We start from the raw sequence: 18,986 nt of genomic DNA on the forward strand, positions 1-18,986 counted from the left end.
ATTTTCTCAAAAGAAATCAAAGAAATGGATAATGGTATGTCTTAACAAAAATACAACAATAGTTAAATACCATACTTATTATTTAAAATAGTAAATATATAATCTGTTGAAAAGTAGACATAACTATGACAATAATAGTAATAATACTTGATATTTACATTATACATTAAAACTTAGAAGGTTTATCACAATTCAGTCCTTATAATTGCTCTGTGAATAGGCAGTACACAAGCTATCATTATACCCATTTTGCAAATAAGGAAACTGATAACTCACCTATGAATCACATAGCTATTGTATTGGATTTGAATTCAAGTCTCTCTTAATTCTGTACCTTGATTATAAGGAATGTATAAAAATACAATCATACTTTATCAAAAATTCAACCTAAAACTATTATGAGAGCTATACTACATGTTAATGAAAGACTTGATAAATAATAAACCTATTTGTCTTCTTAGAATTAAAGGGAGAGGGGAAATTATGATCCATATAGCCCAAGTTTTTACTTTTTCCTTCAAACATAAATTGTCCTGTAGCACCATTTAAGATTTTCTTCAAGGTACTTTATTCTTTTTACTTCAGAATCTACTGATAGCTATAAGAATATTTCAGTCTTCATTAGAAAGCCATTAAAAAAGAGGATGTAAACAAAGAAAACAAAAATTTTGAAGCACATCTCCCAGAATCGATTAAAAAGCTAGATTTGAATAGCATCCTAAATTTTTTTGTACCTCCTCTTGATGAAATAAAAACATTTACAATTGGTGTATACATCCAAGAAAAGCAGAGAGAGATGAATTTTTTTTGTGTTTAGAATTTTATTTCTCCTAAGAGGTTAGCTAAGAGTTTTGGTGTTACTTAAACTTAACTTTGCAAACTCCCATTTGCACAGTATATTCATAGGAATGTACTTAACATAATATTACTAATGTGTCAGGTTGCTTGTTCCATATTTTCACATCTATAGGCTAAATACATGGCATTTTGCTGATTTTTTTTCCCCTCTGGAATCCTAGGACTTTGTAACTACTAGTGTCTTGGACAAAACCAAGAAGAGGAGATTTTTCTTTGGCACTTTCCATGTCTTAAGCACCCTTCTTTCAATCCCTACTCTCAGAATAGTACTCTTCGTGGTTCAGAATTTCCCATTTGTGCATCCCTTTCTATCCCTCTTTATGACCTGTTTTCACAGAATAATTTTTTTTTAAAACTTCTTTCCTAAAAGGACCTATTCTCCCAAAATTTCCTTTTAGACATTGAGGGTTAGAGAAATTTTTTTTTTCTGATTTAAAATACTATCGTTTATTGTTAAGTATGACTGATCAATAGGTTTAACTTTGCCAAGGGATATCTGCATCTTAAAGGAAAATATGTCAACCCAAACAAATAGCTAATCGGATAATGGCATAGGGAATATATCTTTGATCAGAGGCACTTTTTGGTGCCCTTTATCTTTTCTAGGCTTCTGCTACTTTCTCTGACACTCATGATTCCCAAGGACAAAACAATGGGATAGAGATGAAAATGGTCTCTTTCCTATTATAGGTCCTTATTTTTTCAAAAGGGGTAGAGATAACACTTTCACCTTTCCTTCTATATTTCCCCCCACCTTTTGGTATCTGTTCTTAATCCTTGGACATTTACCAGTGTTCTGTTTATGAGAGATTTGTAGCTACAACCAGTTTCCTCCCATCGGTCAACATGTTGTCTGTCCATAGTACATGACCACTGTCTTCCAATGGGCCTGAAATGAGCCAAGAAAAGGCCAAAACCCTTTTCTTCCTTCACATTGCCACCTCTTCTTCTGTGAATCTTCTTATATTTTTAGTTAGAAAGGATTCTCCATTTCCTGTCATATTACGCTTCCCTTTCCTATGTACTTCTCTAACTTAGATATCTAGCTATTTGTATATATGTCTTGTCCTTCCTTCCTTTTTCCACCCCAACTCTCCATCCCCACCACACACATGCACACTATATGTTAGATTGTAAGCTCTTTGGAGAGCAGGAATTGTGTCCTTTTTCATCTTTGTGTCCCTAGCACATTGCACAGAGCCTCATAAGGAAGAGTAGTCCAGGCATAAATGTTTGTTGTATTCAGTGGTATTTTTGGTATTTTTTACAAAGGCATTGATTCCTTGTGTTATTTGGAATTTTTTATACAGTAAAAATATGCCATACTAGCTAACCATATTATTTATCTAGCACTTTGAAGTTTTCTATGCTCTTATACATATATTATTTCATTTGATCTTCACAGTAACCCTGTGAGGCTTTTTACAGATGAGGAAACTGAAGCTCAGAGCAGTTAAGTGACTTACCCAAGCTTAGCTGGCTGATAAGCTTGGCATGGTCTTCTATATCCTAAGTAGAGTGGGCTATAAAAGTTAAAGTTCTGTTTACTGAAGCATAAAAAAATCTTGTGGTGTGATGCATTTTGTGGATTGAAGAATTTTTTTTTTTTTTTTTGGTAATGCACATGTTTAACATTAGTATTTATGTTAGCAACAAGTTTAGAATATGTTCTTGGCCCAGATGTTTTTCTACTGCCTTAGTCTTACTATACTGAAGATAGATTTTCAGATAAAATTGATTATGAATGAGTTTGTTACCATAGAGACTTGGTGCATATTGTGAGGTTTAGATTAGCACTTTGAAATAAAGGGTCACTGTGCTTCAACAGTGTTACTGTAAATTTATAAAATTTAAATATTAGAAATAGGGAAGAAAGCCAAACTCATCACCTTTTGCGTTTGGATCTAATTTTCCTGATATTTTATGAGTTGAAACAGTAATTAGCATTTTAAGATTTAAGATGTATTTTTTAAAGTATATCATTTCTTTAATAAACTTTTTTTTAATAGTACAACACCTCAGGTATTGAGCCCCACTATTGCTGCTCCACCCAATGCACTGCCTCGAAGAAGCTCACGACTTTTTACTAGTGACAGTTCTACAACCAAGGTAATTGATCTAATACTTACTACATTGCAGGATTCTTGTTAATTGAGTTTTAGGGAGTTATTTCTTTAAGTTATTATTATGGAATTATTCTGGAATTCATTCTGGAAACTTTTAAGTATTTAAAACTATCTCTCGCTCTTTCTCTGGGTTTTTTACTTCTTCTGATTGGGTTTTGTTTTTAAGAGACTAGGTCTCCAAAGCTGCCACTCAGAGCCTGATGCTAATATTGAAATGGAAGCTTTAATCTGCTTTAAACTGATCCAGTCTTTCCCTCCTTAAATAGCCACAGGATTGGCCATATAACTACCAAATTGGTGCAGACACTTTATTGACTTTAATACAAATATAGCTCAGCTCCCAAACTTAAAAGTTTCACCAATCTTTCCCAGTATCATCAGTGAGCCCTGCCATATCTGGTCTTAAAAACTATATTTCACATACCTATTAGATCCCTTATGATATCTGAGGGGAAACATTGTATGGGTTTTCATGAAGTTCACTTTGGCAGTTAATTTGCCTTCAAACACCCATGTGGTGATTCATATGCTTTTTTTCTTTTGAACAGTAAATTCAAGCACAAAATGCATTTGTCACCAGCAACTATACTTCTGTTGACTGATTATAATGACTTTGATTAGTCAGTATGCCTATTGCATGTAAAATTAGTGACTAAAGAATATATTCCTTGTGAAAAAGCTTATACACTGAGGGGAAATTTATGTAAAAATCTGTCACAAAAACAGTGACAGCCTTAGGAAGACAATATTATAGTATGTTCAAAAAACTGAGAAATATCCAGAGTATCCCAAAAGTCTTTATGCAGTTTGAAGCTTTAATACCTAATGGTTAAAACCACACTATTGGGTTTGTTTTTATTTTTGTTTTACTCTTTTTGCAGGAGAATAGTAAAAAGTTAAAAATGAAGTTTCCACCTAAAATTCCAAACAGAAAAACAAAAAGCAAGACTAATAAAGGAGGAATAACTCAACCAAACATAAATGATAGTCTGGAAATTACAAAATTGGACTCTTCTATCATTTCAGAAGGAAAAATATCCACGGTAACACCACAGATCCAAGCTTTCACTATTCAGAAAGCAGCAGCAGGTCTGTTTTAAATCTTTTATAATGTCTTAATATTTGCTTCAAATAGATTCACTTGTCACTTTAAATTATTTACACTACTTTATTCAAATGCCCTAATATCTTTCATAACTACCCTTTCCTTAGAAGTTGTTGTTTAATTATACAATTTTTATCCAATTCTTTGTGACCTGGTGACTATGCCTCACCAATACTGTCCAGGGGATTTTGGGGGGGCAAAGATATTGGAATGGTTTGCCATTTCCTTCTCCAGTGAATTAAGACAAACAGGTTAAATGATTTGCCCAGCATCACACAGCTAGTAAGACTCTGGGGCTGATTTGAACTCGGGTCTTCCTGATTTCTGCTTTATCCATTAATTCACCTGACTGCCTCTTCCTTAGACGAGTAGGAGGCTTTTCAGTATATGATAGCTATATTCATGTACTATTCTACTGTGCTCTTTTACTTTATTTACTGAATTGTTTTTTTCCTAGAAGGTTTGATGAGCCTTCTTCGTGATATGGGGAAAGGTTACTTAGCTTTGTGTTCCTATAACTGCAAAGAAGCGATAAACATACTGAGCCACCTCCCTTCTCACCACTATAATACTGGTTGGGTACTGTGCCAGATTGGAAGAGCCTACTTTGAACTGTCAGAGTATATGCAGGTGAGTATAGAAACATATGCACACACATTCATATAGACAACCAGAGACTTTCTGTAGCCTAGTGAAAATTTCCAATTTTATTCCTAGATAAAGCTGAAATATTTAGAATATAATGTCTCTGCAATAGCATTATGATTTTTCTCATTCATTATAATTTAGGAGAAATCGTTCTTCCTTACTTTGAAAGGTAGATTAGTTTATCTCTTGGGTTCTTACAAGGCAAAGATAAGGAAAATTACACATTTCTTGAATAGTCTCATAACTCATATTTGTATAGTACTTTAAGATTTATAAAGCACTTTTTCTATGAAGGAGGACTAGGGGCAACTAGTTGGTGCAGTAAATAGAGTACCAGCCCTAAAGTCAGGAGGACCTAAGCTCAAATCTAGCCTTAGATATTTAATACTTCTTAGCTGTGTGACCCTGAGCAAGTCACTTATCCCCAATTGCCCCAGCCAAAAAAAAAAAAAAAGTGCACAGAAAGGCTGTGCAAGTTTACCTGCTTCACTTTCTCCTCCAGTTGCATTGGGATCCAGTGGCAAGAGGTCAGGATGACTGGAGGTGGCCCTAGATGCATTAATCTGAGATTATATTCCCTGTAGAGCAGAACAAATATGATGAATCTTTAGAAATACTGTCGAAATCAAAGGAATAAAGAAGCTGTTCAGAGTGCTTTATGTAAACTCAATTATTAGAGTGAATTTCTGGTATAATAAGAATCAGTTTTATATATTTTAACATATTTAGCATATTTTGGACTACCTGCCATTTAGGGGAGGGGATGGGGGGAAGGAGGGGAGAAGTTGGAACAGAAGGTTTTGCAAGGGTCAGTGTTGAAAAATTACCTATACATATGTTTTATAAATAAAAAGCTATAATTTAAAAAATAATAATAAGTTTGCATATTAGAACTCTCCCCCCCAATCTATCAATTTTTATAGGCAGAAGAAAAGTTATTATTTAATAAAAATGAACAATATATCAAAAATATAATTTCTCTTCCTCTCTTATTACCCTCCTTCTGAAATAATTTTATGTAATAAAATATAAATTGGTTTATTTTTAAACATTGAACATTAACAACTAATTCTCAAATTGCCAGATTTGCTATATTTATTATTGGATGCTTTTCATGTAATTTTTGTTTAGAGGTAAAAGCAAAATTGCTTCATAAATATGCTCTATAAATATATGTTCTATAAACACAGTATACAATAGCAAAGCATAGAGAAGCAAGCTTTGAATCTTTAGCTTGTGCACAAGCTCATAGCACTTAGAAGAACTTTTAAAGAGTACTTAGGATCAACCAATTCTTTTCATGAATGAAGATGTATACATATGGGCTATTTAGTCCTTTTCAGTCACATCCAACTCATTACAATGGTTTTCTTGGGAAAGACACCAGAGTGGATTACCATGTCCTCTTTTAGCTCATTTTACAGATGAGGAAACTGAGGCAAACAGGACTAAGTGACCTACCCAGGATCACACAGAAAGTGGTTTGCCATTTCCTTCTCCAGTTCATTTTATAGATGAGAAAATTGAGACAAAAAAGGTTAAGTGACTCGCCCAGGGTCACACAGCCAATAAGTGTCTGAGGCCAGATTTGAACTCGCATTTGGGCACTCTGTGCACTGTCACACCACCTAGCTTGCCCCTTTGCAGTCTTAAACCACTTTAATAAAAATGCTATTGTTTTAAAAACCTAATAGTCCAGTTTGGCTATAACATGGAATATATAAAAGAGAGTAATGTGAATTAAGGGTATTGTGCAATGTATTGAATGTCAGAATAAGCAATATTTTTTCCTATAGACAATAATTTCTGGAGATTTTTTTTTTTTTTTTTTTTTTTTTTTTAGCAGGAAGATAATATGGATAGACTTATGCTTTAAGAATATCATTCTGAAAATTTCACAAGGGCTGGCCTGGGATCCTGGGATTCTAGGAAGGATGACTAAAGTAGGAATTACATAAAAGTGGGTTTTATGTAACTTGAAAAAGAATGTCCAATTTCTGGGACTCATAAGTGTAGTGTAGATGATCTTCAAACTGATGGGGAATTTTGACCCTGTATCCTCCCTGTACTTCATTCAATGAGCACTTAGTGAATGCTTCTTGTGTACAGCACTGTGCCTCGCATTCTAAAGGGGGAGTTATGCAGGTTCTTCTTCCATAAGATCTTATCATCTAGCCTGGGAAGGAAGAAGCACACGTGTGTAGGTGGTGCGTTCTCTCTGACAGATTTTCCTCCTATTTCAGGCAGAACGAATATTCTCGGAGGTGAGACGGATTGAAAACTACAGGGTGGAGGGCCTGGAGATCTATTCCACGACACTTTGGCATCTTCAGAAAGATGTTGCTCTTTCAGTTCTTTCCAAGGACTTAACTGACATGGATAAAAATTCACCAGAGGCACGTTGGTGTTAGCACTTTTATATGTAGTCAAACCTTGATGAGCTCTACAGAGGGGATGGGGAAGGGAGCAGTCGGGAAAAAGTCAATGGATGCTATGGCTCCACCCACCTGGAAGCTCCCATGGGGTTCTGTCAAGTTTGTCCCTGTGGCTAGGAGCAAAAGGTTTCATATTCCCAGGCTTCCGGCTCCTCTTTATAAGCTGGGAGAGGTGGCTGCCCAAGGTTGCTCCCAGCTCTGAATTGTGCGGTCCTTTCCAGGCACTCAAGCCAGGGCCACATTGCCCCAGTAGTGAGTAGCACAACCTTGCACATGGTGGGCCCTGCTGAATTGGGTGTAAATTGTTGAGTTGAAGCCCCATAAAATCAGTAAGTCATAAGGCAAATCATCTCATTAATCAAGAGAGTTGACTAGAATATTATTGCTGTTAATAAGATGTTTCATGAAATAGACGTTCATTCATGAACACTTAATAAGCCTTGTAACTAGTTCTTTATACTTGCATGTTTATATTTCAGAAGTATCTGCAAAATATAGTACACTCTTACACTGATGCACTGGCTAAAGAATATCAATCAGACTGACTTAATTGAATTAGCTCTATGGTATAAAAAGTTTATAATTGTTGTTGTATAAACAAATGTCTTAGATATGTTTTATTATATTTCATTAGGCCTGGTGTGCTGCAGGAAACTGTTTCAGTTTGCAAAGAGAGCATGATATTGCAATTAAATTCTTCCAGAGAGCTATCCAAGTTGATCCAAATTATGCTTATGCCTATACACTGCTGGGACATGAATTCGTGCTAACAGAAGAACTAGATAAGGCATTAGCCTGTTTTAGAAATGCAATCAGAGTCAATCCTAGACATTATAATGCATGGTAAGTAAATATTAAAACCTTAATGATGTGGTTATTTTGGAAAGTTTTTGTTGTGTTTTTTCTGAAAACTGCTTTAATCTAGTAAACTGTTTTTTACCTATCATATATATTACATGCAACAATACTTGGTGATAGTTAAATGTTTAACCCAATTTTCTTTATAGGAAGCACACATAAAACCAAATGTTAGCAGAGCCGGGCCATAACTGTTAGAGAAAACATCAGATTAGTCATTTTAACTATTAACCATACCTAATGAGGACTATTAATCATGAGCCTAGTGAGAGCTGATAATAACTAATAATAATTAAATAATTTGTTTTTTAACCGTTTTCCCTTTTGATTAAAGCATTAGAATGACCAATAGTTGGAATAGTTAAGAAGGAAATTAGAAACGAACAAGGGGCCTAGGTAATTTATCAGCTCAATAAATGGCAGCTCAACTATATAAAAATATTCCTAATGTGGTTTCAGACAAATGACATTTAATTTTTTATTTACTTCTATGGCATCCATATTTTTCCTTTCTTTAATATTCCTTGGGGAAGCAATTATTTACCATTCTTTTTTGTTGTTGTTATTGTTGTTGCAAATATAAGAAAGAATAAATTTTTGTTTGCTTCCCTCACCTTTGTTTTTGTCAGCCAAGTACTACTGTTTTGGCTGATTGAGTTGAAGGACTAAATGATAAGATACTGTTGTAATCTACTTAAATAAAATTTTGTTGATAAGAAAACATACTTGGATTTTGAAGAGATACTTAATAATATAAAGTTTTAAATCTTTTTTTTTTCTGTTGGGTTTTATGGTTTCATTACTTCAATTTTATCTTTCCATTTCATACTTCAAATCAAATACTGGTATAATCATGTAACTACATTGCTGTGGAAGGCAGAAGCATAGAGTAGAATTTCACACGTGCAGTGTTGTAAGCTAGAATACTACTTCCTTGTTTTATGAAAAATAAATACTTTTTTTCTAAATAAAGTTTTACATTTTTTTATTTTTCATAAAATAACAAGTATCTGTTTGGACTCTATTAATAGTATGTTTCTAAAAGTAGTTAGCTGTCTAGTTTGCTTTTCTCACTACAAGATAACCAACATTTTGTCATTAATTCCTTAAGTCCCAGGGTATTTAAATTTTTGGCCACTTCTTCAGTAAGATTAGCTTCTAAAAATTCCTAGCAGTTGAACTGAGTAACACTTTCTTTTGTGCTTGCAGGTATGGATTGGGAATGATTTATTACAAACAAGAAAAATTCAGCCTTGCAGAAATGCATTTCCAGAAAGCACTTGATATCAACCCTCAGAGTTCAGTTCTTCTTTGTCATATTGGAGTTGTAAGTAGCTTTCTGTTTCAGAAATGATTCAGTAAACACTTACTAAACACCTGCTTTGTGTTAGGAAGATACAAATAAGACAGTTCCTGCCTTCAAGACAATGCAAACGGAAACTGGGGGAGAGGAGAGGCCAGGGGAGTAGAAGTGAACGGGTTCCATAGAGTCAAAACCAAACAGAGCTGTTAGTAAATAATGGAGAGTTACCTGAAAAGTTCAAATTTGAATCTTCTTTAAAGAAAAAATTAGGGAGGAATTTGATTGGAGGACTTAAGAATGGAGCATTAAAGGAAGAGGCAGATGAGGGTATTCTATCAAAAACTGAGTCAAAAATAGTTGATCAGCTTTTTTTTCTTTTGTGCATATTATCTGAGTTAAATAATGCTGTTCTTCCCCCTTCCCCTAAAAATTAAATTCATTATTGACTGTTCTGTGCAAAGCACTGTGCAAGTTCCAATGGCAATACAGAAATTTGCTAACTCTTCAAGCTATTATAGAATAGGGAAATATGAAATGCCATTTACAATAAAAACTTCATTTAGCCAACAGTAGCTGCATATCTCTTTTAAACACCTAGCATTTAGGGTCACCCTACGAAAAATTTTCAAACTATTGGAGCTATCTAAAAGTAAGATAGGCCATTTCAAGAGATAATAGTTTTGTACTTCATTGGAAGTCTTTAGGAGAGACTGAATGGGTGATATTTTATAGAAGAAAATTTCTTCTTGTTATAAGTTGGATTAATTGACTTCCAAGGACCCTTTCAACTTTCAATTTGTGTAATTCTGGTTACAGTTTGACTACTGATAAAAACTAGTTGCATGAACTTAACAGAAGTGAGCAATATTTTCATGCTCTCCATTTCTTGTTATTGGTGTTTTTTGTTTTGTTTATAGGAGTTTGTTTGTTTTATAGGAGCATGACAGTGCATTGCCATAAACATAGACTTTTGAGAACTGTGCTCTTATCTTATGGTCAGCAATTCAGTTTGCCTCTTTGGGGAAATAATTTTACATTTCATGGGCAATATTATATAAAATGAGAAGAGCCTGCATTTGGAGTCAGGCAACCTGGAATCAAATCCCTGCTTTGGTATTACTGTCTGTGTCATCATGGCCAACTCATTCAGTCTCTTTTTTGGGTTTTTTCCCATTTTAAAATGGGAATATTTCTAACTCAGAGTTGTGAAGAAAGTGTGTTTTGTAAATGAAAAAATACTATATAAATGTGAATTATAATTGATTTTTTAAAAATAAATTATTTGAATGATAATGCTCTATAAGTATTCATTGTCACTGAAATAAAACAACTATCTACCATGTCATTTCCCAAAATCATTTGGATTAGAATCTGTTATTGCTGGTAAGGATTCCAGGAAATGTGGTAAAAGCAAAATTAGATATTTTAGAATAAAATCAAGGAAATTGTGTTTATTTTTAATTCAGAAAATTATTGTACACCAAGTAATGTTTTATGTATAATTTCATATTCATTAATTTAGAGGGAAAAGGTAAATTAGCATTATCACTGATCTCTCTAAAGTTTGCAGTTTTGAATTGTGACGAGAAACGGGAGCATTACTTTTTTGTATAGACTAAGACAACAGGTGCTCATACAGCAGATATAGCATAGTCTTTGATGCAAGTACAAATCAGACTACTTAGAAATTGTGAATGACCAGTAAATAATATCTAAACAGTTCTGACTCAGCAGTGTACAAAATGGCTCCATTTTAACTGTGTGTGTGTGTGTTTCCATTTTTTTATAATAAATTAGGCTCAGCACTGCATCATATATTGTATCTCCTTTTGAAAATCAAAGTAATATAAAATTGTATTCTCTTAATATTTCTGATATAGGTTCAGCATGCATTAAAGAAATCTGAAAAGGCTTTGGATACCTTAAACAAGGCCATCATTATTGATCCCAAGAACCCTCTATGCAAATTCCACAGAGCCTCAGTTTTATTTGCAAATGAAAAATATAAGGTAAGTTAGGCAACAATTAGTATAAAATGTTGTATAGAAGTTGATTGGCTAATTAATTAATTGGCATATGGAGGAGGGGGCTTCTTTTGGATAGTGTTATTTTCTAGCCTGAACTTTTTGCAATTTGAGTCTTCTTTTCTCTTTTATAGCCTCAAAGTCTAAATAAGTTAACACTTTGACTTTTTAATTTTTCACTTTTTTGAGTATCTCCAGATAGTTGATAAAACAGATCGGGTAAGATAGATGTGAACTGGAAATTTGACCACTGAAATAAATGTATAAGTAGCAATAGAATATGCCTTTTCTCCCATTTTAGTCTTTTCTACTGGGAGGAAGAGCTAAAGTATAGAGTAAAAATTTGATAGAAGTTGTATTGAGGAAAGAACAGGTGAAAAAATTTGGGAAGAGGCTTATAGAAAATACATAAAATAACACAAGTAGTTTTTTCTCAGTTCTGTTTGTCATAAAAAAATCAGAAGTTTAGACAGCTAGCCAAAGGAATTCTTATTAGTTTCTTACTGAAAACACACTATGCATAGGAAGAAAAAGAGCCAGAGACCTTCATTTTCATTGAATTTTTCTTTCTAAAAGTTTGTTTCTTGTCTCACCATATTAACTGTTAACTGAAAAGAAATTTCTACATAAAGACATTTGAATATTATACCTCAAGAACCCATAATTTCATGCTAGCATACCTTCTTCCACTGATCTGGATAGACTATAGTTCCTCTGATCCTTAGTGGATAATTTCATGAATTGTTCTGATAAAAAAAAATCTCCATTTGTTGACCAACTCTGGCGATAAGCATACCTACATTTAAGCTGATGAGTTTATAGCTAAACCTGTGATCAAGTTTAATAGCACTTGTTGGAGTTTGTGCTCAGCTAGCATAGTCTTTGAAAATTCTAGTTTACTTTTTTTGCTATGACAAGGCATGGATGAAGACTTTAATGGAGGCAACATTTCAAAGCTAGTTATTTCAGTAGAAGCATTTGATTTAATTTGTTGTATATGAGAAGCAACATCAGAAATATTACACCGGGTATAAATATATTATTCATGGGTTAAATCAGCCCTTACAAACTTTTTCAGAAACTTTTGGTCAGGTGTAGTATACAGACAGTAGTGATGACAGTGGCCTATAGGTTGACTGACTCTCAAGCCTTTCACTCACTTATGATTTAGCTATAGTCACGAAGATGTATTTTGCCTGGCAATATGCCCCAGTATCAGTCTTTGAGTAGGAAAACAGATAACTCCCCTCCCTCCCCCCCCCACCCCATGCTCAGAAATTTGTTAAAAGAACCAGGAATGGAAGACCCAGAATTAGTACATCTCAACTGATCTTTCAGTTAATAGTTGTTGGTCCTTGTAATATCCTACCCAAAGTGGAGCCACTTCATTTCACTAAAGTTTTAAGCTCTCATGAAGGGCTCTACTTTTAAACTCAGTTTTACTATCCACTAGAGGGAGTAACTGCATGAATATTTTCCTTTTGCTTTTTAACATTTTGCAAGATGATTCTTAAAACATTGTCCTTTATAAGCCAAATCCTACTGGTAATAAATACTCTTAAATTGAATATTAAAGATGGGGTTTTCTTTGAACAGTAGAACCAGAATTTCTTTTTTGGGGGGAGGGGAGGGAGAGGGGGAATTTATAAACTCTGACTATGGTCAAGCCAGTCTCTCTGAACTTGTTTCCTCATCTGTAAAATGGAACTAATATACTGCTGATCTCATAAGTGTGTTAAGAAGAAAGCACTTTGCAAAGTGCCATATAAAATAATAATTATGATGATGCATGATGTTGATATACTTCTAGACTTCAAGTGCTTAAGTAAAATATCTTTAAAATATATTATTTATATAATATATAGATATATTTTATAGATTATATAGATTATTGAAGTGATGGTATCCTTATTTTATAGATGGATATATTTCAAAACAAATGACTTATTTCAAGTTGTCCAATTGCAAAACTTGAAATCTATAAGATTTATTCTAACTAGATACCTATATTTCTCAAAAAATATGCTTTTATTTCAAATTATCATTCTGAAAAGAACAGAACCTGAGACTATGCCAGAGAAAATTTATGTAAAAAGAGGTATAGCATAATAAATAGAATTTGATGGTTGAGGTTTGCTATTAGATATTCTTCAGTGCCATATATCTTAGGTATGTGCTTCTAGAGTTGGAATGAATTTTTAAATCTAATACAGAGGGAAAATATCCTCATTTCTGAAGTGTTTGGATCGAGGCATTTTGTTGAAATTTCCTTTAAAAGAAGAAGGTATCAAAGGCCTTATAATAATTTTAGTAATCCTTTATCTAATGAAGTTTCACAACTGTTATTATCAAGAGACTTTTATCTAGCACGTTCTTCATTTAATTCTCTATATCTCCAAAGCCTAATTCCAGTATTCTGCTAATTCTTTGCAGTAGAATGGAAGCAAAACACTACTTCCTTAAAAATCCTGTAAATCAATGTTTTCCATCTCTTTGTACAGGCTCTTGGAGCCCACACACTTCCCTATGCTTTCATTTCCTCAAAACCAACTAGTAATTAGAAAGAGGGAAAGGATTAAGAGATACATTGATATTCCCTTGTAGCACACATACACACCAACCCCTCCCCTCCTCCCCCCAAAAAAAAGTATTATTTTGTTCACAAAACAGAAGTGATTTAAAACAATAAACTGATCTTGCACTTCAACCAACAAGTGCCTGTTTCATTTGATATAATGGATAGAGTCAGCCTTGAAGATTGTGTAGCCTCTGACACTTATCTTGCACAAATCAGACCATACGTTCCAGAGATGATCCCAACCTATCTGGGCAAAAGGAATTATCTAACCCTGTAGTTTCCTACATCATAAAATCCCAGGCCAGTCCCCATCCTTGTCCCTAAGAATACTACCAAAAAAGAAATGCACAAAACTCATCAACTCCTAGTTTTAAATGACTTTTTTCTGTGATCATAATTTTAAAATTCTCAAAGATAAATATGTTCTTAAACATTTGGAATATCCATATCATCAGTATATAAATATAGATCCTCTGAGAGAGGGAGGGGGGGCACCTTATTTTCTAAGCTTTAAAAAGTGGGGGGGGACTAAAATTTTGTCTAGAATGCATTTTTTAAAATTATGTTACTTTTTCCTTATATTCATTCAACAAATATTTGAGTACATAGTTTGTATAAGGTATTTTATTAGACTTCTTTCTATAGCTTCCCTTTTCAGGGACACCTTGATTACCTACCTGACATCATTGCCTCTCATTGATGTTTTTCTTATCTATAAATACAAACACAATTCCATCTTTAAGCTTTTTTTGTTCACTCTTTTATTCTAAAGTTCTTCAGATAAAAGATTTTTTGTTTTGTTTTCTTGTTTTTCCTTTCCAGATAATTTAATATTAATATATGTTATATATCTAGAACTGCAGAATAGTGAAGTACACCTAGAAAGAGTTTAAGATAGTTTTAGAAATATGTTAAATAGGAATATTCTTGTTTAGAACTTGTGACATTTTCTTTATTGTCCTGAGACTTAATTGTTTTCTCTCTTTCAGTCTGCTTTACAGGAACTTGAAGAATTGAAACAGATTGTTCCCAAAGAGTCTCTCGTTTACTTCTTAATAGGAAAGGTAAAAACTGAAGTTGTAATCCTAAAATGACTTTCATAAACAAAACTTTCACACAAAGAACAAGTCTAAATTACCATATATTAGGTGCTTTGGGGAAATGCAAATTAAGTACATAGCACCGACTCTTAAAGAGCTTATACTTTTAGAAGGGGTTTGAACAGATCTCTCTAAGTAAAAAGAAAATCTTAAGAAAATACATGACCAAAACAAGCACATACAAGATCTAATTTTGAGATCTGAAGGCAGAAAACAGGTTAATCTAGGGCATGTTATTGAAGAAAGCTGAGCAATTTTAAGAGGGAAAGTATATTTCAGCAAAAGAGAGATGAAAATTTCATCAGAGTTAGTGTATTTTTAAATGTTATGAATGCATATTGATTGGTAAAAAGAACATTACTTGGTCCAGTGGTTTGAGATTTACTGAAGTTTTTTGTGTTTTCCTTTACTTTATGCAACATCATTTCCTTTGCCAGAAATATGCCACATTAGGGATTTTGGAAAGAGAAAAGAAATACGGTATCATAACAACTTCCAGTCAGTAAGCATTATGTGTTAGGCATTAATACAAAGATAAAAGTGAAGTAGTTCCTGCTCTCAAGTAACTACATTCAGAGGAGAGCAGCTATATGCATGTATATCCAAAAAGATACAGGGTGATTTGGGAGAAGGGAGGTATTGGTAGCTAGAGGATGAGGCAGGACATCATGTACAGGATGGCACTTGAGCTGAGCCTCAAGAGAAACTGGAGCTTCTAAAGAGACAAGGGGCAGATGGCATCCCATGTACAGCACCATCAGTCACACTTGAGAGATGATGCTTGGACCCAGAGAAGCTGTCCTAGTCTCCCCACGAAAGGTTGTAGAGCAGAGAGAGAAGGGAAAGAGCCCAGGACCCATCTGGGCAGTCCATGTGTTTGCAGCATGGTAAGACCCAACAGAGAATGTGCAGTCATCAGACTAGCCAAGAGAACCAAGAGAGCAATGTCACCTCCACAGTGAAGAGTGGTCAGAGTACCGTATTCTGCAGAGATATCCCACCCAGTAGGTATTCAGGCCTTAAAACAATTATTATCCACTGGGATTCATACACAGACCTCCTAACTCTGAGCCCAGTACACTGTCCACACTATCATAACTTGTGACAGAGGGGCACTGTCAAGGCTTGCAAGACCAGTCTAAATCACAGAGTCACAAGAGAAAGCAACTGCTGAAGCATGGTGGCAAATTCCCAAAAGAACTATAGAACAAAATTCAGTACCTTTTATCTGCTGGTACAGTCAGCTGGAAGGTTAATATTTAAGCCTCATCAGAACACAAAGCAGTTTTTCAGTATTACCCAACTGGGCACTTTTCATTTCACCTTGACACTATATATGACACGAACATCTCTAGTACTTGTTTAATGATTATAGGGTTATAGTATTCTTCTTTCCACTGGCTGTCCTTTTCACTGTAGAAGCTTCTCTTGCCAGTAATCTGCATTTGTAACTCACTAAGACTATTCCTCTCCTTGGTCTCAGGGCTTTCAGACTTTCTAAGATCATAAAGTTTTTGCCAATCCTGGGATAATTGTATTTTTTTTAGTGTGATAGAAGAAGAGAGAGATATTTCATTGTGGGGATGATGGTAAAGGATGGGGAATGGTACTACAGAATTTAGAATTCAATTCTCCCATCATAGTTGGGAAGTTCAAAGCTTATCTTCTATAAAGTTCTGTGCTATCCTTCCTTTATGATAAGGTTGAAAATTTAGATCTAAAAAGAACCTTAAAGATTATCCTTTTTATACTTGTTTTATACTTTTAGGAACTAAGATTCAGAGAAATTGTGATTTGTCCACAGTCACTCAGTAACAGAGCCTGAATTAAAGATGTCCAGGTGTCATTAAGCATTCTGAACTTTATAATACTGAATCTGATCTCTGAGGTGGTTCATCCCACCCTGCATATATCAGGCACTCAATAAAATTTTAAGGTAATAGAATGTTTTTATCTCTTGGTACCTTGGAGAGAGTTTCCTTGATACCCCATTCACCTGTCTTGAAAGAGTGAGTTGAACATTTCAGAGAGAGCAAAGATTAAATTCAAATCATCCATAGTGTGAAATAGTATATAACTAGGGTTGCCTTATGTAATATGAAAATGCTTCCTATCCAGTATACCATGTAATATATTGTCCACACAGAGAGCATCAATGTTTACCTCCTCCTTCTCAGCAAGTTTTATATCTCGACCTTCTTGTAATTTGTGAAATCCAGATCCACCCATCCCACTGGAAGCCACCTTTTGTTTTTTCTTATATCTCTGAAGGTACCATTATAGCATCTTTTTACCCACATCCACATTTTCATCTTTTTCATCGATTCTCACTGAATCATTAGTAATATACTGCATGCAGTCTACTTCCATTGCCCTTTGGGTGACTTATAATTTGATTTTCCTGAGATAAATTCACTGTGTACTGTGATTTTTAGGTATAAAATGTTGCCAGAATATTGCTGCTAAAAATTAAGGGCTTCTACAAAGAATATAGATAAAGTACATAACCATTGACTGAGAAATGGCAAAACAATTTGTGGTACATGGATTTAAAAGAATATTATTGTACCATACAGAACCATAAATATGCAGAATGTAAAAATATCCTCATACAGGATTCAGGAGTGATAAAACCAGGAATATTATTGGCACAATGACTACAAAAATATAAACTGGAAAGAGAAAAATAATAATAATAAAACTGAGGGCTATAAAATTTTAATGACCAAGCTTGGTCCCAGAGAGGAAATAAGAATTCTGTCTCCCTCCCCCTGCAAAGAAGGGGAACTGTCAATGTGAAATATTTCATATCCTTAGACTTAATTGAGGCATTGACTACTTTTGCTAAATTGTTTTCCCACTTTTATTTTTATTTTCTATAATAAGAGTAAAGCAGGTAAGTTTGTATTTATAAATGAAAATTATGTAAATGCAGTTAAAAATGTATTTTTAAAATGTGTGAGTAAATTGAGGTCATTGAAAGCAGTTTGCAGTCATATTTAATTTCCTATTTGGTTGTAAGCCCAAATCACTATTTATCTGCACCTCCTATACCAGATCATTGGATTATAGATTTAGAATTGTTTTTTGTTTTGGGGGGGAAGAGGAAACTGCAAGGTCATTGGAGTTAAGTGATTTGCCCAGGGTCACACTATAACTTTAGAATTGGAAGAGATCTTCTTACTAAGGGAAGACAGTACACAAAAGAAAGCTAGAAGGAATGGGAGAATGTTTCTAGCAGAGAAACCAAGTAGAGTTGCTAATAATGGTTAATGAAATTAGCTTGAAAAATTTGAATCCTCCATTAAAGGCATGCTCAGTTATCCAAACATAGAGGAAAGACAACTGAAGATACTAAATTACATTTCAAGATGATAAGATTCCAGGTATTGAGCTTATTATCCCATGAAAGGCAAAATGTTCATGGAATAAAAAACCAAGCAGAGCAGCTGATGGTAACTGATCAATTAGTGGTCTCTCATAGAAGAATGTATGATTTTTTAACAAGAATAAGAAGTATTGTTAATATAAATTTTATTGATTGATATCTTTTTGGATTACTATCATTTCTGCTCATAGCCTCAGCTTCCCTTTACCCCACCTTGAAATATAATCCTCTTTGTAACAACTGAAAACAATCAAGTAAAATCACCCAATGTAGTAACTCTAGCTAATAGTGTCTTATAGCATTCTTCTCTGGTTGTTCCCTCCCTTTGTGATAGAAGACTTCTGTCTTTTCTTTTCTTTTTTTTTTTTTAAACTTTTTTTTTTCTGTATTTTATTGTCAGTTCTCTGGGACCATTCTGGTTCAACAGAATCTCACTTACTTTTTTTTTTTTAATTTTTTTTTATTTAATAGCCTTTTATTTACAGGATATATGCATGGGTAACTTTACAGCATTAACAATTGCCAAACCTCTTGTTCCAATTTTTCACCTCTTACCCCCCCAT

The 18,986-nt window shown here is 34.0% G+C and overlaps 1 protein-coding gene across 4 annotated transcripts in view; it reads left to right on the forward strand.

Moving 5' to 3' along the window:
* CDC27 (cell division cycle 27) overlaps positions 1–18,986 on the forward strand; it is a 91,597-nt gene that overhangs the window by 60,623 nt on the left and 11,988 nt on the right. For 2 of the 4 annotated variants that reach the window (XM_031965942.1, XM_031965940.1), the window contains exons 10-17: positions 2,868–2,967; positions 3,866–4,073; positions 4,547–4,719; positions 6,981–7,133; positions 7,807–8,015; positions 9,240–9,357; positions 11,214–11,342; positions 14,925–14,999. In XM_031965942.1, the coding sequence (XP_031821802.1) occupies positions 2,868–2,967; positions 3,866–4,073; positions 4,547–4,719; positions 6,981–7,133; positions 7,807–8,015; positions 9,240–9,357; positions 11,214–11,342; positions 14,925–14,999 (1,165 nt within the window). The remainder of the gene's footprint in view (positions 1–2,867; positions 2,968–3,865; positions 4,074–4,546; positions 4,720–6,980; positions 7,134–7,806; positions 8,016–9,239; positions 9,358–11,213; positions 11,343–14,924; positions 15,000–18,986) is intronic. The other 2 variants (XM_031965943.1, XM_031965941.1) reach the window with 1 other exon arrangement.

Source organism: Sarcophilus harrisii, chromosome 4, assembly GCF_902635505.1.
Source record: "Sarcophilus harrisii chromosome 4, mSarHar1.11, whole genome shotgun sequence".
NCBI lineage: Eukaryota > Metazoa > Chordata > Mammalia > Dasyuromorphia > Dasyuridae > Sarcophilus > Sarcophilus harrisii.